The 26166-nt window shown below is 47.2% G+C and overlaps 1 protein-coding gene across 3 annotated transcripts in view; it reads left to right on the forward strand.

Annotated features, from left to right (window-relative positions):
- Window positions 1-26166, forward strand: part of DGKD (diacylglycerol kinase delta) — a 98650-nt gene that overhangs the window by 52752 nt on the left and 19732 nt on the right. For all 3 annotated transcript variants that reach the window (XM_083178228.1, XM_083178227.1, XM_083178226.1), the window contains exons 7-18: window positions 8270-8395; window positions 11760-11862; window positions 11960-12122; window positions 12291-12399; window positions 13321-13460; window positions 13613-13697; window positions 13825-13919; window positions 15760-15859; window positions 17233-17488; window positions 18094-18240; window positions 19973-20071; window positions 20154-20250. In XM_083178228.1, the coding sequence (XP_083034354.1) occupies window positions 8270-8395; window positions 11760-11862; window positions 11960-12122; window positions 12291-12399; window positions 13321-13460; window positions 13613-13697; window positions 13825-13919; window positions 15760-15859; window positions 17233-17488; window positions 18094-18240; window positions 19973-20071; window positions 20154-20250 (1520 nt within the window). The remainder of the gene's footprint in view (window positions 1-8269; window positions 8396-11759; window positions 11863-11959; window positions 12123-12290; window positions 12400-13320; window positions 13461-13612; window positions 13698-13824; window positions 13920-15759; window positions 15860-17232; window positions 17489-18093; window positions 18241-19972; window positions 20072-20153; window positions 20251-26166) is intronic.

The raw sequence follows: 26166 nt of genomic DNA on the forward strand, positions 1-26166 counted from the left end.
CCGGTAGGCACAGGTACTTAAGGAGAGGGCTCCGTGTCCTTGTTTTTAATTTTTATTAGTTTTATTATTTTTACCTACAGGAGACAGCGCCACTTAGCAGCTGCTCCTGCCTGACTGAGTCCGGCACACCAGTCTTATGACGTGATACCGGACGCCTCACAGCACACGGAGGGCGCCGCGTACAGTCAGAAGGTAAGCGGTCCTGTCTCAGCTGAGCGGGACGCCGTGCGGCGATACCGCCGGGGGAAGGGTGCATCCCCCGGCTGGTCCTGGCAGCAGGCACCCGGTCGTTTCCGTGGGCCGCTAGACCACCAGTGTTTGTTTTATGGGGAACGCCATTTTTTAAGGCGCATAGCACTGGGGTTCCAGGGGGAGGCGGTTACGTCCCCAGCGTCCGCCTCCGATATACAGAGCTGTCAATCACGCTTCCCGCACTCAGCTCTGCTTCTCCCCGCCTTCGCAGCGTCTGCGCGCCATTACAGGCACAGCGCTGAGACGGAGAAGTGCACCCAGACTCCTGCTCCGCGACACTGGGATCAGGTTTTCTTCTTTATCTTTCCCCTAACGCTGATATCAAGCTTTTCTTAGCACTGATACAGCGGTTATATTGTGTGCTTGTATTTTTTCACTTAACCCTAGCTTATTGGTTAGGGCTTGAGTGTTTTTTTCAGTGTGTCTGTGAATAGACAGCCTGTCATTGTCAGACTTGTGTTGGGGCTGGTGACTTATAATAATGTCACAAAAGGGGAAGCCCACAGCAAAACCCTCTAAGGGTACTGCTCCTGTTTTGCATGCTTACACATGTGGCAATTGCAAGGAGAATTTCTCCTCAGAGAGGCAGACAGACCCGGGCTTGTGTGACCGTTGCTCTGTAAATGCACCCTCGCCTCCCAGGCATCCTGTACAGGAAGCTACTGAGCCAGCTTGGGCATTAACTCTGTCCACAGCAATGAGGGACTTAGCCACGCAGTTAGCTGCAGTCAGGCCGCACAAGTCTGTTTCTGAAGTGACCACACCACAGGCTGGGTCCTCAGTACCTGCCCCAGAACCTACCTGGGTTCAGGGTTTATCTTCTTCTGTACAAGGTTTATTACAGGTGTCTAACTCCCTTCAGTCTATTCTGAAGGCACCGGGTAGGCGCAGGACTCTGCCTGTTTCTCATGATACTGACGATGGAGATACAGATGAGGAAGGTGCGGCTGGCACCGATGACAATGATGTGGATGATGATGATGAAGATGAGCCAGATTCCTCTAAGGAGGACCGTATGACTCAGTCAAGGGTTGATGCCCTTATAAAAGCTGTTCGCTCCTCTCTTAAAATACAGGAGGATCAGCCTGCATCATCGGATGCTCCTGTCTTCAAAAAGAAGAAAAAGGAGATAGCATCATTTCCTCCCAGTTCTGATTTGGATGGGGTTTTGTCAGAGGCCTGGGCTCATCCAAACAAAAAGTTTTTAGTCTCCAAGCGCCTTCTGTCTTTTTTCCCCTTTAATGCGGCTGACCGCAGTAAGTGGGAATTGGCTCCCCAGGTGGATGCCCATGTGGCTAGGTTGGTAAAAACCACCACGTTACCTATCCCCACAGTGGCCTCTTTGAAGGACCCCACGGATAGAAAAATAGAAAATTGCTTAAAGGGCATTTTCATAAATGCAGGGGTCTCTGCACGCCCGGCAATGGCTTCAGCTTGGGTATCGAGGGCCATAGCCTCCTGGGCTGATGAGTTACAGGAGGCCATAATTTCTGGTACACGCCGCTCTGAACTTCTGTCCTCAGTGGACCTGATTAGAGAGGCGGCTACTTATCTAGAGGAGTCAGCAGTGGACGCTGTCTCACTCTCTTCTAGAATCTCGGCCTCCTCAGTGGCGGCTCGCAGGGCCCTCTGGCTGCGTACATGGAATGCCGATGCAGACTCTAAAAGAGCCTTAGAGGCTTTACCATTTTCAGGGAGCGTGTTGTTCGGTCCAGAGCTGGACAAGATAGTGACCACAGTGGCCACTTCAAAAACAGCGTTCCTCCCATCTGCACCTCCAAAAGGCAGGGCAGTAAATTTTCGCTCCTTTCGACCCCAGGGGAGGGTTAGAGGTCAGCCTTCGGCCAGACCGTCCCAGCAGAAGAGAGCCCCCAGTACAAGGGGAAGGCAATCCTGGACAGGACGCCGGCAGACTCCCAAGCAGGCTGAAAAGCCCGCGGCATGAGGGTGGGGCGGCCCACCAGGATCTCCGAGTGGGCGGTCGCCTCCTGCATTTCTCCAACATATGGCAGAAGACCTCATCAGACAGATGGGTCAATACCATAATTCTGCAGGGGTATTCACTACCCTTCCAGGGGCGACCCCCAGCTCGCTTTTTCAAAACAGGCCTGCCACAGGACCAGGACAGAGCACAAGCTCTCTCCGAGTCCATTCGGTCCCTCCTGGACAGGAATGTCATAGTGCCGGTACCCACCAGTCAGCAGGGAAAAGGGTTTTACTCGAATCTTTTCCTGGTAGGGAAACCGGATGGTTCCTACAGGCCCATCCTCAATCTGAAAAGCCTCAACAAGTCCATAAAGGTACCCAGGTTCAGGATGGAGTCCCTGAGGTCAATTCTCCAGGCCCTAGAACCGGGAGACTTTATGACATCCCTGGACATCAGGGATGCATATCTGCATGTCCCGATAAGGGAGGAATCCCAGTCTTTCCTAAGATTTGCAATCCAGAACTGCCATTATCAGTTCACGGCGTTGCCGTTTGGCCTTTCCACGGCACCACGGGTCTTTACAAAGATCATGGCCGTGATGGCGGGGGCCCTGAGGTCCCAGGGGATTCGAATCCTCCCTTATCTCGACGACCTACTCATCATTGCACAGTCTCAAGAAGTTCTCCTGATTCACCTCCAGATCACAGTGAACTTCCTGGAGTCACACGGGTGGCTCATCAATTGGAAAAAGTCCAGTGTGACCCCGGTCCAGGACATGATCCACCTGGGAGCGCGGATAGACACAGTAGCAGAAAGAGTCTATCTACCAGAAGAAAAGATCACTTCCCTTCATGTAATGTTGAAAGCATTCTTGAAGCTTCACAGGGTATCAGTGCACCACAGTATGAAGATTCTGGGGAAGCTGGTATCCTGTTTCGAGATGGTAGAGTTCGGCCAGCTGCACTCAAGGCAGCTACAACTGGAACTGCTTCGGAGATGGAACCGCTCACAGCAGACTCTCAAGACTCAGACTTTTCCCTTGTCCACTCGGACAAGGCTCTCTCTTACTTGGTGGCTACGCCCAGAAAACCTGCGAAGGGGTCGCCAGTTCTCAGCCCACAAGTGGGAAATTCTGACCACAGATGCAAGCCTCAGGGGCTGGGGAGCGGTCCTGGGTCCACACTCTTTTCAGGGTCGGTGGTCAAAGGGAGAAGCAAAGCTTCCCATAAACATCTTGGAGATAAGGGCCATCTCCCGAGCCCTCGAGGAGGCAGAGCACTTAGTCCAGTCCAAAGCGGTGAAGGTCCAGTCGGACAACGCCACGGCGGTGGCATATATAAATCACCAAGGCGGGACCAGGAGTGCAGCAGCAATACGGGAGGTACTCCCTCTACTTCAGTGGGCAGAGGATCATCTTCTGGCATTAGCAGCAGTTCACATTCCAGGAATAGAAAACTGGGAGGCCGATTTCCTAAGCAGGCAGGACATACATTCAGGAGAGTGGAGCCTTCACGAGAAGGTATTCAATCAGATAGTGGGTCGCTGGGGCCTTCCCCAGATAGACCTCATGGCGTCCAGGTACAACCACAAGGTACCTCGGTACGGGGCTCGCTCAAGGGATCCAGGAGCAGCATTAACAGACGCCCTGTCAGCCCCTTGGCCTTTCTCCCTGATATATGTTTTTCCACCAGTGGCTCTCCTGCCGCGGCTCATCCGGAGAATCAAACAAGAACCAGCAACGTTTATACTTCTGGCACCATACTGGCCGAGGAGAGGCTGGTTCACGGATCTGCTGGCACTATCCCTGGAACCTCCATGGCCTCTTCCTCAGAGGTCGGACTTGCTGTCTCAAGGCCCGTGCGTACATCCAGACTTACAGACGTTGGCTTTGAAGGCGTGGCTATTGAAAAGCAGATCCTAAGGAAGAAAGGGTTTGCTCCAGGAGTAGTTCAGACCATGTTGGCTGCACGCAAGCCTTCATCCTCACGGGTTTACCATAGAGTGTGGAGGGCTTTTTACTCCTGGTGCAACCAGAAAAATTGGTCGCCTCAGGAGTTTCGGCTCTCCAGGGTCTTAGCTTTTCTACAATCGGGCCTGGAATTGGGATTGCGTCTGGCATCCCTAAAGGTGCAGGTGTCGGCGCTTTCGGTACTCTTCCAAAGACGCCTCGCCAAACGAATGGCTGTTCAAACGTTCTTACAGGGGGTCTTACATGTTCAGCCCCCAGTTTCTGCCCCCACACAACCGTGGGATTTACCGTTAGTACTGTCAGCTCTTCAGGGTTCACCGTTCGAACCCTTAGATGCAGTAGACATAAGGTGGTTATCCTGGAAAACTTTGTTTTTGCTGGCAATTGCTTCTGCTCGACGTGTGTCGGAGTTGTCCGCACTGTCACATGTTTCACCCTACCTGATTTTTCACAGGGATAGGGCTGTTCTAAGGACTCGGAAGGATTTTCTCCCTAAAGTAGTTACACGATTCCATTTAAACCAGGATATTGTTGTTCCTGCCTTTTCTCCATCGGAGGACTCCTCGGAGTTATGCTCGCTTGATGTAGTTCGAGCTCTTCGGATTTATGTCAGTCGTACTAGAGAGTTACGCAAATCAGAAGCTCTGTTCGTGCTGTATGACCCGGCAAAGCGTGGTTGGCCGGCTTCGAAGCAGACTCTGGCCCGCTGGCTGCGCCTAACTATTAAGCAGGCTTATTTGAGTGCAAACAAGCCTGTTCCGGTTGCGATAAGGGCCCACTCTACTCGTTCAGTGGGATCCTCCTGGGCGGCCAGTCAGGGGGCATCAGCGGAGCAATTGTGTCGAGCGGCTACGTGGTCTTCGCCTCACACATTCCTAAAGTTCTATCAATTCGACACGTTTGCCACAGCAGATTCTGCTTTTGGCCGTCGTGTCCTCAGTGCAGCTCAGGTGCGTCCCACCCTTTGAGGGGACAGCTTTGGGACGTCCCACTGTCCCAGTGTCCACCATGAGTATGAAAGAAAAAAGTGGATTTTGGTCTTACCTGGAAAATCCTTTTTTCTGAATCCATGGTGGACACTGGGCACCCACCTCACGCACAAGGCTGACAATGAGAGGGGTTTTTTTCTGTCCTTTTTTCTTGATCGCAAGAATTCTCTTCAGTATGTATGGTTTCTACTCTTTCTCTTCCTGTCCCTACCGGGCTAGCTTTATAACAACTGAAGCCTAGGGGGGGCGTGGAGGAGGAGGAGCCTGGGCTGCACCCAAAGAAATTTAATCTCCTTGGTGCCTGTCGCTGTAGCTCCACCCACACCCACTGTCCCAGTGTCCACCATGGATTCAGAAAAAAGGATTTTCCAGGTAAGACCAAAATCCACTTTTATTTTCCTGTCATATTTGGCTTTAGCCTACATGGATCAGTCAGATCCGTGCAGGCTTCAGTGTTAAAAATTTTTTACACTTGAGCCCGTAGGTAGGTCCCTGGGTCTTGGTCCAGTGTCCTGGTCCATGTCGGCGGCGTCTGTGTCGGCGTCCGGTCCGGATCCGAAGAAATCCATGGGGGACCTGTGGAAGGAAATCCAACTCACCCAGGTCCTCCTGCGAAGATCTGTCCTCTTGATCCACCGTAGTCCTGGTCTTCTGTCACATGCCAGCGATTCCGGCAGCTCCCCTCATTGGACTGTGGAGAGACGCAGAGATCTTTCATCTTCTGCACCTCTCCTCTGAATGATTCTATTGACCGCCTAGCGGCCAATCAGGAGCCGAGAAAGTCGGCTCCTGATTGGCCGCCCTGCTTTGTAAAATCCCCTCCGGAACGTGACTTTGCATACGACGTATGCAGTCGTAGTCATTCGTATCAAGAATACGAATACAAGGGCGTGGCTTGGACGGCTAGGTGAGAAGAAGCGGTCTCCCGCAGCTCCCCGCTAAAGTTATGCTGTTTACCCATCCTGTACGTGTTCATCCTTCCCTGGCAGCCTGGGGAGGTAGGGGAATCCTGCCAGCACGTCCCTGCTGTCCTGGACATCAGGTAGAATCACCGCTGCTGTTATATCCAGGACGCCACGCTGCGGCACTGGGCGGAGGTCGGCCGGCGCCATATTGCAGCTGCTGCTTCCGCAGCACGGAGATCGAAGATCCCGGCTCCCGCTCTACCCCACCTGATCCTCTGCGCCGCCAGTCTCCTGTGCTGCCGGTCCGCACGCTCCTGCCTGCTGCAAATACTGCTTAGAGACCGTGCAGGGCAGTCAGACCACACAACGCCGGGGAGGGAGCGGTAGCAGCCAGTGTGGGCCCTGACGGTCACACTCCTTAATTGCATTACCCGGATCTTTGTGTTATTCTCCTGCACTGCCGCTCCACTACTGACAGCTCCCTGCAGATTACATCTAGACATCTGATAACGAATCTGTGCAGCCGCACATCATAGGGGAAGGCCGGTGTCTGCGGCCATTTTGGACTTGTACTTCCAGTGAGCCTCCTGGCCCATCTATATTTTGGCCAAATATGGAATCCTATACTTCACAGATTCTTCGTGCGATCTATGCCTCCTCTGCCCGAATTTATCGCCACTTGGATGATGTCCAGAGAGGTGTCACATCCCATCACTACGATCCTGGAAGATCTGATATACCTGATGGGGAAGTTCCTCCTATGCCTAATGATTATCTGTTGTCTCCTGCAAAGGCCCTGAACATTACACTGGAATTGCTCAATTTTAATCAGTTACAATCCAAGTCTAATGGATGTATTCTTCCCCAGCATATTGGTACTTATTTGTTCTGTTTCCGGTCTTCTCTCCTGCTATCAACATCTCTATATGGCTTATGGACATTGACCCCTAAGTGCTACAGTTACTTCTTCACTTGTTCCCATGTGTCTGATTCTCCGAACAAAAAGTATGCTTGGTGTTATAAGGGGACAGAACATTGGCCAGATTAGGGTTATACCCTGGTTTGGAGTAATAACTCTGCGGGTAGTGATGATTATATTACTGGCACATTTCAGCAGTTCACTATCCTCTGGCGATAAGTTCTCTAAGGACTAGAATAGTTCCTTAATCCTGTATTGTGATGCTGTCTATATTTTTATTGTTCTCTGTGTTTAATTTCAGGCTTGTATATCCTGGGTAGAGAATATGTATAGACATACTATTGAAAATCTTTATCCTATCCTCATTGCTAAATGCGGTATAATACGATAGTTAGGGGGATGTGCTGATCTAATATAGCTGAGACTATTGATTTATGGTAGTCGTCCTAGATATATCCTTTCTTTAAATCCTTTTTTTCCCCATATCCTGCGTCTTATAATTTGTATAATTTAGGGGGGGGGGGGGTTTATTTTCTATAAAAGGTAGTCATGGGTTGGTTTAGTTAGTTTAGTTAGTGGGATGGGCTCCAGGTATGCCTGAGTTGGGGATAGGTTATACAGAGTGGGGGGTTATGGGGAGGGTTGCTTTGGGTTTTTGGGGGGGATTTTAATTTAGTAGAATTAGATAGGTTTATTTGGGATCTGGTGTGGAGGTCTTGGCAGGTGGTAATTTATTGCTAGCCCATTTTGAATCATGACATTGCAGTACATTTTTTAAACTTATCAGTGCACAAATATGCTCCTATACATTCTGTTCTATTGGTTGTCTGGATGGCGCCTTCGGGCAACTATGCTGCAATTCTATGGGTGAAGGGAGCCAAGACTCTGTCATTTTTCACTTCTCATGACTCTGCTGTAATCCTAATGCTCCATATATGTACAAATCACTGTTTGTGCTTATTGATTTGTGCCTATTGTGCCTCTGTCGGGACCTCCATGCTAATTTGTTTTGTTTATGTTTGAAAAAACAAAAAAAACTACTCAATTAAAAAAAAAAAGAATACGAATACAATTTTATATATTCGTATTCTTAGTAAATTTCCCCCTTTGTGTTCTACCGACACAGGGATTGTCATTACACTAAGACCTATTTTAAGAAAAACTTTGAAGGATGCATCCCCATTCCATAACACGTCTCACCCAGGAACCTTAAATCATGCACAATAATACCCACTTGTTACTTTTGACAGGCATTTACCTTTGTCAGCGTTGTACGGATGGAGCATCACTCTGCTAACTCTCTTGTAGGTATCAATGCCGCACCAATGGTTGGAAGGGAACCTACCTGTGAGCGCTAAGTGCACCGTATGTGAGAAAACATGTGGCAGTGTGCTCCGCCTACAGGACTGGCAGTGTCTGTGGTGCAGGGCAATGGTAAGATGTTCTGTAGAACTTTTTGGCATATGAGTGTAAAGTTAAGTTGATTGTTGCATATAATCATTATTACTAATACTCTGGGTGAAATGTAATAGGGTGAGAGATTCAGAAAGTGAGAGATTTGTTAAGAAATCTCCAGTTTTTTTAAAGCGCCAATCATTTACACTGCACAATCAAACCGCTTTAAAAAAACCTGGAGATTTCTTACCAAATCTCTCACTTTATGATTCTCTCTCCCAATTTCTCTTTGTTGAAAAGGTTTTGATTATGAAAATAGTACATAAACAATACCTACAGCTAAACGAAACAGCAAGCAATTTTAAAGCACAACGGAATATTCTGCACTATATAAGAAACTGTAAATAAATAAATGAATAAGAGCATGTTAAATAGCCATACAGTGCTCTGAACAACAATCTTACATTCCTGCCACTTTATGAGTATTCTGAATGAATATCACGCACTGTATACATTTAATAATTAAATTCTGGTTGGGATCATTGATTTTGATAATCAGACCTTCATTCTGCATTGGGATGATAAATCCTTCTGTATATGGAGACAGTGCAATGTCTTTTGAATTGCCCAAACGATTGTTCCATCGGTAAATAGAAAAGGCTTGTGTTAGCCATGGGAATTTGCAGACCATGCATCTAAGCAGACATAGTTGTTCTTTCGGAACGTCTCATATGTTCACATAACTGTTTGGTGTTTTGCTGTGTTCAAACACCATCATCATGAATATATATATAAATATTAATTTAATGTCACCCAGAGGAACTTTAGAAGAAGCTAAGCTCACTACATTCTTTTCTCATGGATCTCTATGTCAATGGGATTTGATTTGTGAGTTATAACTTTCATACTTTCAATACAACCCTTAGGGCTGAAATGCACGTTTGGAATGCAGGGAACCCAGGTGGTGGGGGAGGGAGTATAATGTAGCACTCATAGGTGTAAGTTATTTCTATGTCAACCAGAAACCTGTCAGATTATTGCTGCTGTGTAACAACCACATATTATTATGTATTTATTTATTTATTTACAGTTTCTTATATAGCGCAGCATATTCCATTGCACTTTACTATTGGAAACAAACTGGGTAGTTACAAACCGACATGGAGGTAGGAGGGCCCTGCTCACAAGCTCACACTCGTTAGAGATAATAGGAGGGATACACAAAGATAGGATTCTATAGCATGGCAAAGTTGGGAAAAATACTTTATGGTCTATGGAGTGAGACGTTTCAAGTCTTCTAAAGAGTGGAAAGTTGCTCCTTTTTAGGGCGTTGTATACATCTCCTATGTTCTGTGATCCTACTGTAGCTAGTCCAGCAGTTCACTAAAGCAATGCCACGTTTTGCAATTGGTCCTGCCAGTGATATACAATTTTATGAAACTGTTGTTAATACCGTTTTGATGTGTTTACATTTGGGGAGTTATTCATGTTGACTCGGAAGGGGCCAAATAGGGCCCCGTTCCGATGATGGGGGGTCTGAGCTTGCGCGTATTTGTGCATGTGCAGACACCTTCGGTGAGTCTCCATAAAAATTCTGACTTATTTCCAAAGCGGAGAGCAATCATTCGATGGTCGGCTACCATCGATTTATTTCTCTCCCATTCGTCCGTATACCCCCTCGCATATTACCAAGGTGATTTTGCAGAAATGGGGGGGGGATGTTCCACCGGGCAGTGTTAAGCCGCTCGCTAAGCAGCAAACAATCGCTAACTTAGCGAGCAGTCCTGAATAACCCCCTTGGTCTTATGAAGATACTAAAAGAAAGGTAAGCACAGGAAGGAGAGTTAATTACAAGTAGATTCAAACCTCAGTACTGAATGATAATGTGTCAGTATGCATGAGAGGAACATAGGGGTAGATTTATGAAATGTGCTATCCCCATGCGTTGTGTCAGGGGATAGCGCTTCCCCTGATCTATGACACCCGCCGAGCGGGTGTCTAGCGTGCGGCACTGTGGGCAGGAGGCATAGCGCAGCTACAATATTTTGTAGTGCGCACCTGCCTAATTTATGAACCGTCAGCATCGCTGACCGTTCCGCCTCCTGCAACTATCGACTTCTACAGACTTCTATGCCCACAGCAGGGACAGCGCTGTCCCTGCTGCTGGCTCTGAGCTGCGCTGGGGATCTCGCGAGAGTAGGGAGATCCCGCGCATGCGCAGTCAGCCGGCTGGGGGGGGAGGAGAAGGCGCATCAGTATTAACTGATGCGCTGTCTCCAGGAGGGGACATCGCTGGAGGGGGGAGTTAGCGCTCCCCCGCTTCGGACGGCAAGATGTTGATACATCTTTTCGGGGGCACCCTCCTGCTTAACCTCGCTAATGAGACGAAGCAGGAACTGTTATGGCAGCATGTTTTTAGGTAAATCTACCCCTGAGAGACAATGAGATCAATGAAAATGAGACTGTTTTCTAAGGAAAAAGAGTGCAGAGATCCCCAGTTACAGAAGCCAAATGTACGATTTGTGTGACAGCTGGGGCCATCTATGGTAATATGCACATAAGGATCTGCCATATTCCTTTCCTCATATTCATGCATCAGTTTGTTGCAAGTAATTCATAATCATTGAATTTTGGCATTTATCCCTCTTTATTTAATGATGACCATACATCCGTAGCGCTGACCAGCTAGACCTGCACTGAGCAGTGTGTGCTGAGCTGAAAAGACAGGCTGTCAACTCTCTCCCACTGCCTGGCTCACTGTGGGATTGGGGAGCGAGACCCAGGCCCCTCCAGCAGACCCGGGCCCGGGTACAAAGTAGCCATCTCCCCCCCCCCCCTCCTCGATGCCACGGATTACCGCTTTCGCTGCACTTTTACCAACACTATTCTTATCTTTACTTCTTGCCACTATTCATGCCTGATCAATGGTTTATATTCTCGTAAAACAAGTGTTTGTACAGTGGTGGTTATGAAGCCTTGGGTTTCTGTCATTTGCTTAGGTTGTGTCAGATTCCTCTGTGCTTCTGAAAATCTAAAAAAGTTTTTCATTTGTTTCTTTTAAAGTCCATTCTCCAGAAGAGCGATGTGCAGTGATGAAAACTTTCCTTTCCTATCGGCCAATAAGGAATAATATGAATGGTTATTGGCCTGTATCACAATAGACAAAAGCTAGTGACGCTGGAGTGTAATACAAATATTTATACAATACTAATGGTTAATAACTTTGGCATCCCTCCTGAAAGCTAAGCTTCAGACATTATTTATATATATGGGGATCTGATGGATAGTTACAGTAGAACATGAACGCATGAGCTGTTTTATCTTTCTGCTGCAGAAGTTGTATCCATTCCTGACATTTGCCTTATTGCTTTCAGATAAGTAACTGGTATTCTGCTTGCTATAGGTGCACTCATCCTGTAAAGAACTTCTACCTGAAAAATGCCCGCTCGGTCAATGTAAGGTGTCCGTAATCCCCCCGACAGCTCTCAACAGCATTGATTCAGACGGTATGTGCGTGTGTGTGTGTGTTATGCCATAGGAACATGAGCAGATTTCATGTCCGACTTTCCACTGATAAATAATAATCTCTTCCTTACTGTCCAGGGTTCTGGAAGGCCACCTGCCCCCCCTCCTGCACTAGTCCCCTGCTTGTTTTTGTCAATTCAAAAAGTGGAGACAACCAAGGAGTGAAGTTCCTGCGGCGTTTCAAACAGCTACTTAACCCGGCTCAAGTGTTTGATCTGATGAATGGTGGCCCTCACTTAGGGTAAGACATTACGGCCATTTTCATCTAGAGGGGGGTAAAAAAATCTTAATCTCATGCATGCAAAACCCAAATGACTTGTGTACTACTGTATTAAAGTGATATTTACATTGGGATAACACCAGCAGACCAGAGGGCACGGCTGATTTTGTGACTTTCTTTTTTCTTTAGTTTGCGCTTGTTTCAAAAGTTTGACACCTTCAGGATATTGGTGTGTGGGGGTGATGGCAGCGTGGGCTGGGTTCTCTCCGAAATAGACACACTTAATCTTCACAAGCAGGTATATACGCAGTGTCAATGTTCCACGCCTCCTATGTATAATCTTCTGATGAAGTTACAAGGCTGTGTGCCATTATGTTGATAATCATGACTGTATATGAGGTATCCTGGGTCCCTGGGTCAACAATGTCTAGGTTGACAGTCACTAGTTCCACTACTATTGGTCGACAGTGACTAGGTGGACACCTAAAAATGGTTGACATTGACAGAAGGTAGACACAAGTTTTCAGTGAGGCGCTGTGCCTGAAGCATGGCGAGCGCAGCGGTACACTTTTATGGTGTCCATGTCGATATAAACACCAAAAGAAGTGAAAAGCTCATGTCAACGTTTTAAGTGTTGACCGTAAGCTTGTGTCGTCCTTATGTCAATGTCAACCTATGGTATGTCATCCATTTTTTAGGTGTCGACCTAGTCACTGTCGAACTGTAGACATTGTCGACCCCCTATACCATGGGTCCTCAAACTGCGGCCCTCCAGATGTTGTGAAACTACAAATCCCAGCATGCCTTGCCACAGTTTTGCTGTAAGGGAGTGTTAAACTGTGGCAAGGCATGCTGGGATTTGTAGTTTCACAACATCTGGAGGGCCGCAGTTTGAGGACCCATGTTCTATACCCTTGATGGCTAACCTTGGCACTCCAGCTGTTGTTGAACTAAACATCCCAGCATGCTGTGCTTTAGTTTTGCTAATTGGCCATGCTAACTCTGATGCAGAGCATGCTGGGATGTGTAGTTCAACAGCTGGAGTGTCAAGATTAGCCATCAAAGCCCTATACCATCACCTGTATATGATAGGATGATGGCTTGTATACAGCTGTGCTGTGTTCTCCGTCCTTTCTCTTGAGCTTGCATTTTGCCTTTGGTGACTGCTATTGAAACCCTGCACCGAGCTTTGTCAAATGCCTGTTTATCTTTTTCTCAGTGCCAGCTGGGAGTTCTGCCCCTTGGCACTGGTAACGACCTAGCACGTGTACTTGGCTGGGGCTCCGCATGTGATGATGACGCTCAGCTCCCCCAGATACTGGAGAAGCTGGAGAGAGCCGGGACAAAAATGCTGGATAGGTAAGTATAAGGGAGATGCATCCCAATATGAGCATTCTTATATGCATCAAAGTTTAAAGTCTTTATTACATATAGAATAATAGATAGACTAGGTTAAATCCAGCATGCTCATATTTACTGTCGTAATGACCTGATGGTTTGATTGCTGACAGGTGGAGCATAATGGTGTATGAGACAAAGCTGTCTGCTCAGACCACGGATTCATCTATGGGCACAGAGCCAAGCGAGGATTGTGAGGTGCGTTCATAGTGGCTATTACATGTTCTCGTTCTAAGCTTGTCCCTGCTGCCGTCACTGATGTCATTATCCAGTCAGTGCAGTTTTCATTCATTCAGCTTTGAAGTTTGTTTTTTATTCTCTCCAGGTTCAGCAAATTCTGGTCTATGAAGACTCTGTAGCTGCTCATTTATCTCAGATTCTCAGCTCGGACCAGCACTCAGTGGTGATCTCCTCAGCGAAGTAAGTGACAACCTTCACATTACCTATCCTATAGATTGGGAGCCAGGCCCTCTTATGTGCGGGTCTGTTGATGCCGAGTCTTGTATGATAACTGTGTTGGCTCCCAGTTGTAATGCACTGCAATGTGTGCTGGCACTATATAACTAAATGTTGTTTAGTTATTAATAATAATTATAGCAATAATCATAATAGCAGCCAGATATGCCTTAATGTTGAGCTGGCGGATATCAGGCAATTTGGCAAATATGTACCAAAATGTACCACATGGTAACCAACTACGCCAACCATTAAAGATGAATAAACAAGCCACAACAGATCAGCCATTCAGCCTTCTCAGTCTTGCTTTGCCCATACTTCGCATGGTTCCAGCTGTTCCATCCATCTAGCTAAACATGTAGAACGTAATCCCATTGTGTGGCCAGCTCCTCACTGCGGGGATATTCAGTTAGTGTAGGTGCTACAACAAGGCAGACTCTACAAGTGTTGTGAAGCTAAAGCTCCTGGCCTGCCCTGTCCCCTGGATACTGTCACTAAAGCTCCATACACACACTAAGCAATATTATAAACAATAGCTCCTTTTGGCCCTTTTGAGAGATATTTATAGTATCGCTTAGTGTGTATGCTCAATATCGTTACCGATTCCAGCTCACACCTCCAATCCTCCCAGTTTTTATCCACCATCCCTAATCCTTTATCCTCCTTCTCATTTCTAACCCTAACAACCCCCCGCTGCCTAACCCTAATGTCCATATCCCAACAGGTTTGACATTTTACCCAGTAACATTGTGAGAATCTCTGCACGTTGCATGTTGGCATTTTAACAATCTCGACATTGTGATGTCAACATTATGAATGACAACATTGTTTTTTCGACAGTTTGACCACATGGCGTGATGCAGAGGGAGTCATAGTTGCAGTAGATGCTATTGTGTCTACATGCTAATGCTTATGATTATCCGATTCCGCTGAGGTGCCTATAAAGATGCGGTAGCACCATTGGATATTGAACCTGCAGAATGTCAGAGACCATGGCTGCCGGTGTCATTGACACTGTCACTACTGTGTGTATTAGCCACTGCTCCATTTACCACCAAAATAGGCCTATCAAAATTGTATAGTTCTGCCATCGGGGCACTTATGCATGCGCAGAGAACAGGTTTTCCCTACGTCCTCCTCATCACCACAAGACTCCATATTACAGGGAACATATGTACAGCCACAGAAACACTTTGCATAACTACCTGAAATGCTTCACCTCATCCTATACGAAGGCTATACAATGTAATGTCATCATTTAGAACTCACACAGTCATTTACAATGTCATTGAAATAACTGAATTTAGACATGCACAGTGTGGGCTCTATTATGAGACCTTGGCTATAACTAGCCTCTTTGCTTGTTATAGCTTGTACTTTGGGCATGATTCAGACATGAATCGATAATATCACAGTTGAGCGATAATATCACATACGCATGTGCCGCGATAGTCTTGCAATGCCGGTCGCAAAGAGGATTTATTTGCACAGTGATTGACATGAACCATTTGAGGCCAGATAACAGAGTAGCAGCAAAAACACAGGGATGACACTACCGTCTTCAGGGCGATGCAGTAACTGGTTCCAGCGTCTCACTTCCTGCGGACATGCTGCTCATCCACAGGGCTCGAGTGATACTGCGTGTGTGTATGCAGCCGATGGGACTCGAATAGCGGCCGGTGGGCGTCTCAATACAAATTCAGGCATCTGTGGCATTGGCATATTTACTCCTTAACCCATGGTTATCTGTGATGATTGCATACTAACCTAATGTTGGTTTTATATTGTAATCCCTATATTTTAGGGTTCTGTGTGAGACTGTAAAAGATTTTGTTGCACGCGTGGGGAAAGCCTACGAGCGAATGACCGAAAGCTGCGAAGAATCTGAAACCATGGCAGGAAAGGTAACCCTTTGATGTACAGTAGGATCCAGCCCCCCCTAATCATGGGACGTAAATTCCTGGAGAACACAGACTTTCAGTAATCAGCCTATGGGCCTGATTCTGGTTGTCTCACTAAGCAGCAGTATTTTGCGGCATTGCGAGCCATGCAATGCCACCCCTGCTGCCCAGTGAATATCCCCACCGCACTGCGAATGGATATTTTGCATAAACATTAACTCGCAGGGTAGCGTGCGGGCCCGAAATCTACAGTGCTCACAAATCTAAGTCAGTCTGGGCTGACTTAAGGAGCCCATACACGCTCCGTTTTGCGGCGGCTCCATTCTGTACTATGCGATGCGCGCTCCCGCGCATCACATAGTACGGTACAAAAAGTATGTGCTGCACATACTTTTTGTACTAGCTACACATCGCATCAGATCGCATTGAATGCACAAGGCATGCGATGTGTACTATTTAAGTCCCAAACGGATCCGTTAAACGGACCGTGTATGGGCAGCTTTAGACTTGCTGCATCTTGCTCCGAGAACTGGGCTGGTGGCTGAATTCGCATGGGGATGCCCAGCATTTTCCTGGCCGCACCCTGCCCTGCCTCCATCAAGCCCCCCCCCCTGCACATGCGCATAATTGAATATGTGTGTGGGCATTGCTTCAACACATCGGATGAGAATCAGGCCCTTTATGTGTTACTAACACACATTCTTTATATTATCCGATTGTTGTATTTGTAATGGTTTTAGGTTGCTGAAAGAGGCAGCATAGGTTTGTGGTGATGGCATTTTAGCTCTGGAACACCTGTGTTTTTCTCTAATATCCCTTTCACACCAGCCTAAATTTCCGGGTTGGGCCCGGGTACAATTCGCGACTAGCGCTGGTGTGTAAGCAAGATTGTTCCCGGCCGGGGTCCTGGCTGGTGTGAAAGGGGTACAGGTACTGACCCGCATTGCCGGTCCTCCGTACGTGCGGTCAGGACGGGGATCTACACAGGCGGTGGGCGCAGGTGACCGGACAGGCGGCGGATGAAGATGACGCAGCTTTCAGAGGCCCTCACTACAGCCGGAGAGCTGCGTCACGTGCGCTCGTCGTCTGACCTGTCATCTGCGCCTGCCGCCTCTGTGGATCCCCGGCCTGCACCGAGAACTGGCAACCTGGGGTGAGGAGTCTACGCCGCCATCCCGCCTCCTGCCTGCCTCCTTCCCGCCTCCTTCCCACACCAGAAAATGCAGGGACATTTCAGGTGTGAAAGGGGCCAATCGAGATCTACCTTATCCCTATAAATAGTGACATGTGTGGATAGTGAGCATTCTGGGGTCTGACCATTGATACTGTGTTTTCTGTATTTTGTTGTTATTTGAGAACGATCCCCTATTTTGCAGTGTACTGTTCTGAGAGAGAAGCTGGACTCTCTCCTGAAAACCTTAAATGAGGAGTCTCAGGCTGTGTCAGTTCTTTCTCAGCCTCCCCCTACAATCAATGAGGAGGCCGAGGAGTGCTCAGAAACGATGACGTGTCTGCCAGCTATCTCTCCTTCACCTGGACGACAGCAGAGTTTCCGGCCCCGTGAGCAGCTCATGCTAAGAGCTAACAGCCTTAAGAAAGCCATCCGCCAGATCATAGAGCAGGCAGAGAAAGGTAGGTGGAAGGGTTCTCCATATTCAGCAGTTGATGCAAGTATGTAAAATGCAGAAGTTGCAATATGTATGTATATAATATGTTTATACAGGTTGACTCTCCAGTATCCGGAGATCTCTTATCCAGAATATTTCAGATTTATTTTTTTTTGTCCCCCCTGCCCCTCATACTTACCCAGTCCCCCGATGTCCACGGCGGCCTTCAGGATCTTGAGCAGTCCCAGGAGTGCATTACGTGGGTGCGCCGGTGAAGTCACCGTCACGCCTGCAAACTCGCGCAATGCACCCCGGGACCGCTTAAGAAGATCCTCAAGGCCGCCGTGTATCCCGGGGGATTAGTAAGTAAAAAATATCCAAAAACCGTAAAAATCCCTTATCCGAAATGCTCATGGTCCCGAGCATTTTGGATGAGGGATACTCAACCTGTAATGTATTATAACACAAGCAGACAAAGGGTAGTTGTAACACTCCAAAATGAACTTTTTTCAGATGACCACGATATGTATGAATGTTATGGGTATTTCTATGGGTGTAATCTGCAGATGCCCAGAGTGTAAGTGTAATCGTGCTGTACTTCACATTTATGGTCTCTAACTTTCCTCACAGCTGTCGATGAACAGAATGCACAGACACCAAATAACGAAGACTTTCTCCTGTCCTTCCCTCCTGAGGATGACAAAGAACAGAGCATTCCAAGCACAGGGGACTTGCATAGTGGGAATGCACTGCCCAGACTAAGAGGCTCCGGCAGAGGTACGTTCTCCCTGCTGCTGACATGTTTAGTCTACTCTCTACATGTTTGTCATATATTAACACATTATAGTTTTATATGTATGAATAGCCTCCAATTACATATATATATTTATAAACAGCATTTATTAGGGGTGCCCTAGAATCGATGACATGGTATGGGGCACATACAATAATAATAATTATTTTATTTAAATAGCACTCTTTCTCCAATAGGACTCAAGGTGCTTAACAGATAGAATTAATGTAATACTGTTCAGAAACAGGGAAGTACAAAAAAGCTTTTCATAAACCATACTTAAGGGAATTAATGGAATGCTTGAATAAACAGGAAAGTCTTGAGTCTGTTTTTGAAGCCTTCTAGTGTTGGGGCCTCTCGAACTGTGCGGGCAAGTAAGTTCCTTAAAGTTGGAGCCTTCTGGCAGATGAGCAGGAACCATGCCCCTTGCCCACCCTAGCTGAGACGTTAGGTGGTACCCTGGGGGATGCCCAGTGGAGAAAAGTATTGATAGAGGGGCAGGGAAGTCAGTGGTCTGACACTCTGCACCCGAACCAAACCTGCTTCGCAGGGAGGCCAGGGAAAATGCACCTAGGCACCCACCAGCGAGACCCAGGTCACCAAACACCCCTGAGACAGCCAGCAAACCGCGGCGCATGGGGGTGTTACAGGTAACAAGGTGGGAGATGGGTGAGATATGGAGCCCAGTGGTGATGACAAGAGTCATGGAGCTCAAGGGTCATGCCTGTAGCGCTGGTCCTAACATGGGAACTGCGGCAGTCCATCTCAGCAGGGAGACGACCGTTACCCATCCAGGCATGGTACTGACAATTGTCAGGGCACAGCATAGAGACTGTGGCTGGATGTGGCTACTGCTCTCATGCTGAGGGAAGGTGTCATGCTGATGCCGAATGGGCATAATTGTACATAATATTGCATTGATAAATAATTGCAAATGGTAGTTTATTGAAATAACTGTCATTTGCCCCTATGTGTAGTTATGTAGAGATCTTAGGTAAAAAGGTTATTTCACCAACTTCTTTACAGCCGAAGCCCCTGTTATGCGTCGAAGTCACCCAGCTTTTATAAGTCAAGCAGAGGAAACTTCAGAGAACCATATTGTATCTCCCATGATCTTCTGGCAGCCATGTGTTGTAAATGTCTTCCCAGGAAAGAGGATATTTGTATTAGCCTGGTTAGTATCTAATTAGCAGAAGCCATTTTTGGAGGGGCCCATGGACTCCGCCCGCATGAGGACAGAGACTCTGCACCCCTGCGGTGCAATTTCCCCTTCTAGTGGCATCTCACCGCGTCCCCAGCGGAGGAGGTAGTTGAGGGGGCTGGTGGCACGCCGTCTCTCCTCCTCGGCTCCCGGATATTTCTTTTTTTTGTACGTCATAAGATGGACAATCTTTTCTCCTTTTTGTCCATGTGCGGGGAAAGAGCATTTCTCAGTGTCTTATCCTGAAATATAAACTGTTAGTGAAGATACTAATATATTACCATATACCGTGATGTTCAAGTACAATAATAATGGGCAAATGAAAATACAATTAACTAAGGACTCCAGTGTCTTGTAGGCTTAACAGAGCATGACGTAGTCCCTGCTGATCGATAAATAGCTTTATATATACCTCTATAGATACCTATGACTTCTAAATGACATTTTTTTGCACCATGAAAACCTTGTTGTATGACCGCTGGTGCTAATATATTCCCTGTATCTTGTGATTGCAGCTTCAAAGTCAGAACGAGTGATTACCAAGAGCAGCCTGTCCGCAGGAGCCTCTGCATCCCTCCCTGCTGCTAACACCCAACGGGACCACGTGTACCCAAGTGAGACACTGCTAAGATATCCTGTGTTCTATAGGTCCACCATGTGCATCTGCTGTAACACCGCATTCCTCCTTGTTTCTAGACATGAGAGCTGGTATGTCTGGATCTCTGCCTGAGAACTCCATCATCAGTCGCCTACTCATTAGCGCTGATCCCTTTAGTGCTGAACCAGACAACATGTAAGTGGAATTGATAAGAATGCCATAAATAGGATAAGAGTACAATAAAGCACACACATCTCCACTATGACATTTGTATTTCTCTGATTGCTTTTACAAGCACTGCACACAATCAGTGTCATTAGCCATATCAGGCTCTCTACAGTATACAGCAGTACAGTAGGTTAACTAGTAGGACTGGGAGGGAACCTGTAATCTCTCAAGATACAAAAGACCTTCTCCATCTACTACAGATAACAAGTAATCCGCTCATTTATGCTGTCTTTTGGGCCCCCATACACTACCGCGATTTGAGCCGAGATGTACATCGGACCTGAGTCGAAGGTGGGACCGGCATGCACAGCTCCGACCTCAGACCCTCCTCCCAGCGGCTGGGAACAGGGGTCACATGCCATCCATCCCTGCTGCCCGGGAAGGTCCCGGGTGGCCTATGGGGGATCGGCTGGCGATACACTGCTGTGAGAGATCGCCGTAGTCTATGGCCATCTTTAGGCTTTCAGTTTTTTTTTATAGTATACTTTTATCATATTTATAACAACTAAAATCTTAAAATGAACAGTTACATACAATTTACAATTTCAGTATGTTAAATATTGTTGGTCAATGTTACGTTCAGATGTATCCTAAGTTACTGGGCATCAGTACTACATAAAGAGCAAGAAGCAAAACCAAAACCCTGCCAGAGGAGCAGCGTACCATATTCCTGTTTCAATCTATCAGGGTAATACAGTTGTGAGTTTAGAGGCGAGGCAGAGGAGTAGGCACTAAATAGTTAATATATTGGATCTGCTACTCCGTTATTTAGTATTTCAGGAGGGGCAGGTGAGTTTTTTTGTTCTCTATATTAGGTTGCCCAGATCCACCTTCTGGGATCAGGCTTATTTTAGCACCAGCAGCAGTGTGTCACTTTAGCTGCCGTCTGTCCCTGCAGAGGGTTCACCAGGCACTTGCAGGTGCTCTGGGTACACTTTCATAATACTAGGGGAGCCTCTTACTAGCTGTTTGCCTGACAGTTTATGGGTACATATTGGCGTGAGTACTTTTTGGGAAATGTGGCTAGGTGCCTTAGCTGGGCATCTTTGCATCTCTTCACATTTTGTTTATCGCCTCCACATGTTTGTGGCCCCAGTGGCTAATGTTTGGTGTAAAGTATTATTTGCTGCTCAGCTGGTGCATGACCCTGTTCCGCCATCACTTCTACTCCTCTTGAGCTTTGGGAAGTCCCACATACTGCAGCATCCCACAGATAGGACAAAGAAGATTTTTTTTGTCCTTGCTGCCCAATCTATTCTTCTGAGTCCTTGCCTCTTATTTGCATGGAAAAATAAGCAAAGGGGGGGGGGCGTGGCCTCGCAGCCATCACGAGCAGCAGCACTTCAAGCGAGCTCCCGCAAAGCCTGTCCTTAAAGCGGGACTGCAGGGACACACGGACGCCAGAAGGATCCCTGAGGGACCCCCGGAACCTGCCCACCCCTCCGGTGCCTGGCCGCGGGTGGCCTCGGAGTCGGGAAGCCTGTTTGCAGGCTTCTGCGGATTGCGGCCTACCCGCGACTCCGGAGCCGGGGCCTCAATTTTGGATGACAGCCGGGAATCGGGCTCCGTGGCGAGAGGACGCCGCCGGAGCCTCTACAAACCCTCCAGCGGACACCCAGACATCCCCAGACACCCACCAGATGGTTCATTGAGCAGGGAGAGCTGTGGTAAGTCCTACCTGCCTGCACTGCTCCCTTCTCCTGGCCCAGTTTTCACTCAAGGCATAGCGGTGGCCATCTTCGTAGGGGAACTGAGGGATAAACACTGCATCCTCTCTACTCAGCCCAGCTGCTGAGAATTAGCTGGAGTATCAAGTGAGCTAAGGCTCTCTATAAGTGGTGCACCCTACCACAATACCTTCCCTGACTGGAGCTGTGTTACATTGTTCCACCAGCTGGGAACAGTGCTCCCCACTTACTTCTGACACCCAGCTCCCAACACTAGCATGTCTGCAGTCTCAATGTGAATACTCCTCGCTGATACCTCCCCTATGGGTCCCTCGGATTCAACCATAACAAACCACATAGATGGGAAGGAAATGTGATTATACATCCTCCATCCCCCCTTTCATGCAGTACATATAGCATTCTACATGTCATAAAGCTATCTCCCAGCTTCCATTGCTCAAAGCTCTCTTTGCTACAGTTGCCACTACCCTTCCTGCCATGCCATCAAAAAGGGGAGCCAAAACCCCTAAAAGGCCTGCACCTGTACGCTTCATAGAACCTGAAGCTCAGACCCAGAAATTCGCACCCACACCTCCGAGATCCTCTATTACTCCATCCAAATCCTCTAAAACCACACCTTCCAATTCCCTAACGGATATGGACATAGATCTCGACCCACAGGCCCCGCTTACAACCCATTCTATGCTTAAAATGCTATTGGTGTTTCGCACAGACATCCTCACTGGACTGGAGACCTCAATCCAAACACTCAGAGAGGACATAGTGGGAATAGCGGGCCGTACTGACCACTTAGAAAACAAGATGCAGGAATTAGTGACGACCCACAACGACCTGCTTACTTCACATTCTGAGCTACAAGATGAGGTCGCCTCAATGCGGGATAAAATGGCAGACCTGGAGGACAGGTCTAGAAGGAACAACCTGAAGATTCGCGGTGTGCCGGACTCTGTGGCCCCCGCCGAACTAAAGGAATACGCCACTAAACTGTTTCAAAAACTGCTCCCGACAGCTACGCCACAAGATCTGGTCGTTGACCGCATTCATCGGTTGCCCAACCTAGGGGGAACTTCACATCCACTTACCCCAGAGATGTCCTCCTTAGAATTCACTTCTGCCACATTAAGGAAGAAATTCTCAACGCAGCCAGACTGGCGGATGGGTCCGATATGCTAGGTGGCCTCCAGATATACCCAGACCTCTCACAATTTACTTTAGCAAAGAGACGCGCCTTTCACCCCATAACGTCAGCTCTAAGAGAAAATGACATCCAATACAGATGGGGATTCCCGGTAAAACTCATCATAAGATATGATTCATCCTCATTCGTGATCTCCTCCTTCGAAGCTGGAGTTAAGCTGCTGGAGGACTGGGACATCACGATCCCTGTTCCAAAACCTGCTTCATCTGCCCAAGTGCCTGTGGACTGAAAGAAATAGAAGCCCATGATATCCGTTATAACTAATGGGGCCACACGGGCTGGTACCCTTGAGATAGGAGTGTGAGTCCTTACAGGTCAGCTCTTTGATTCCTTTGTATCAGGCTCCAACCCCTAGAATCACTCGGACTGCTAATGTATTCCACTATATGTGTAACTCATTATGCTACTTATCTAGACTTATACTTGATTACTTGTTTACGATATGATACGGGAACACACCTCTCTCACTGTACACCAGTGCTTTTTCTATCTCTGAAGTTATATATTTAGTAGTTTGAATTATATACTGCAGTTGATATAGAATGCTATACATGTTTACATCAGTTAAGCGTTATGTACTGTTTAGAATGCGTGAGGGACCTAATTAAGGTCACTCCCCTAATGTTTTTTGTTTTGTCGCCAACTTTTTTGGGCGACAAACACTCTGACCCTTGTTTTAGGGTCATTTCAGTTTTCTACTACCCCATCCCTTACCCTATGATGTTTATTGCTTTTTATGCTTCCCCACTGTTGTTTCCCTTCCTTCCTCTAAATCCGCCGGTATGTGGGTCACCTCATTAATTATAGCTCCTCCCTTCAATTTCCCAAATGGTTAAATTTTTTTCATTAATTGTGCACGGTTTGAATTCCCCGAATAAGATGCGTCAGGCTCTAGAAACCTTCCATAAGGAAAAAGCTACAGTGGTAGGCTTACAGGAGACACATTTTACTGCACTGGCCCCAGCTTCCTTTCATAATTCCCGCTATCCTGTAGGCTACTTTGCAAATGGCCCCTTCAAGAAACAAGGCGTGGCTATTCTTTTCCACAATTCTGTACAGTTTGACCTGATTTCGCAAACATCTTATAAAGATGGACGCTACTTAAATTTGGTGGGGAAACTAGAAGATAAGGTAATAACCCTAGTATCACTATATGCCCCGAATACCAATCAGATTTCCTTCTTACGTAAATTATTCGCCATTATACAAAAGGTCCAGAAAGGTCATCTGGTGCTAATGGGAGACTTCAATATAGTCCCGGATGAGAAACTAGACAAAGCTCCACAACCCTCAGTCACTTCCAGAACGCTTCGCACACTAAGCCCCCTAAGCTGCTTGTTGATAGAGTACGATCTATACGATGTCTGGCGAACAAAATCCCCATCGGTCAGAGATTATACCTTTTTCTCCCACGTACATAATTCTTACTCCCGTATAGACCTAATCCTATTAGATAAGTGGTTACTCCAACATACCACCAAATCTTCCATAGTCCCCGTAGTCTGGTCTGATCATGTGGCTGTAACCTGGTCTTGGAACATCCACGACTCCAAAATACCACCCCGCCCCTGGAGACTCATGGAGTACTTATTACGATCCCCTGAGGCACGTTCCACAGTTTCCGAGGCTCTACATTCATACCTAGCCACAAACTCACCACTCCACACTTCCATACCCACCCATTGGTGTGCACTAAAAGCTGTACTATGAGGCACATTTATACAAATCGGAGCTAGCCTCAAAAAACGCGCTCTACAACAGCAGGAAGACTTGGAAAAACAATTGTTACAAGTAGAATCTCTATACAGATCCCAACCGTCCCGTCTATTGAGAAAGGAATTAGTCTCAATCCGCAATCAGCTCCAAATTTTATTCCTCGACGTCATGAAATACGCCTATACTAGACTCCAGCAGAAATACTACACGTTGGGTAATAGATCTAATGCCTTTCTGGCTCACAAATTGCGAGCGCGTCGAGTTCGAAACAGAATCAAACTTATCCAAACCCCAGATGGGAGGAAACTCCTTAACCCATCAGATATAGCAGAGGCATTTGCAGACTATTATAAAAAACTATACAATCTACATTCGGACTCCGATACGACTCAACCCACCCCCACGTTAATCTCTTCCTTTTTAGAGGACCTCCATTTCCAATCTCTGTCCCCGGCGAACTTAGACTCCCTGAACTCCCATTGGACTGAAGAGGAAGTTACGACGGTTATTAAATCTCTACCCCAGGGGAAGGCCCCCGGCCCTGACGGTTATACTAATTCCTTTTACAAACAATTTGCTCCAGACCTTACCCCACTTCTCACTCCATTATATCAACATGCCACAGACCACGGGTCACTGCCCGAAGAAATGCAACAGGCTCAAATCATTACTATCCATAAACAAGGTAAAGACCCCTCCCTCTGCTCCAATTATAGACCAATAGCCTTACTCAACACAGATCTAAAAATATTTTCTAAATTGATAGCGAACAGACTTGCCCCCTTTATCCCTCAGATTGTTCACCCTGACCAGATTGGCTTTGTCAGGGGCAGACAATCAACTGATAACACTAGACGAGTCTTCAACCTAGCCGAATATCTTGCGAATAGCAATGAAGAGGCCCTTTTTCTTTCACTTGATGCTGAGAAGGCATTTGATAGGCTGCATTGGGGCTTCCTCCGGGAAATTTTAACAAGAAATGGCTTGAAGGGCGAGATATTGTCCTCCATACTTGCCCTCTATAGCTCCCCAACGGTATTAGTCTATACGAATGGCTTCTCCTCATCTTTTAAAATTTCCAATGGTACGAGACAAGGATGTCCTCTTTCTCCCCTTATGTATATATTGGCAATAGAACCCCTAGCGATGGCCGTCCGCCAATCTCCTTCCTTCCTTGGTATACAAATTGGGACGTCTCAACATAAACTCAGCTTATTTGCGGACGACGTCCTTTTATTTGTATCGAAACCAGCAATCTCTCTTCCCATTGTCCACAAAGTC

Source organism: Crinia signifera, chromosome 3 (genome assembly GCF_055691185.1).
Source record: "Crinia signifera chromosome 3, ASM5569118v1, whole genome shotgun sequence".
NCBI classification, from domain to species: domain Eukaryota; kingdom Metazoa; phylum Chordata; class Amphibia; order Anura; family Myobatrachidae; genus Crinia; species Crinia signifera.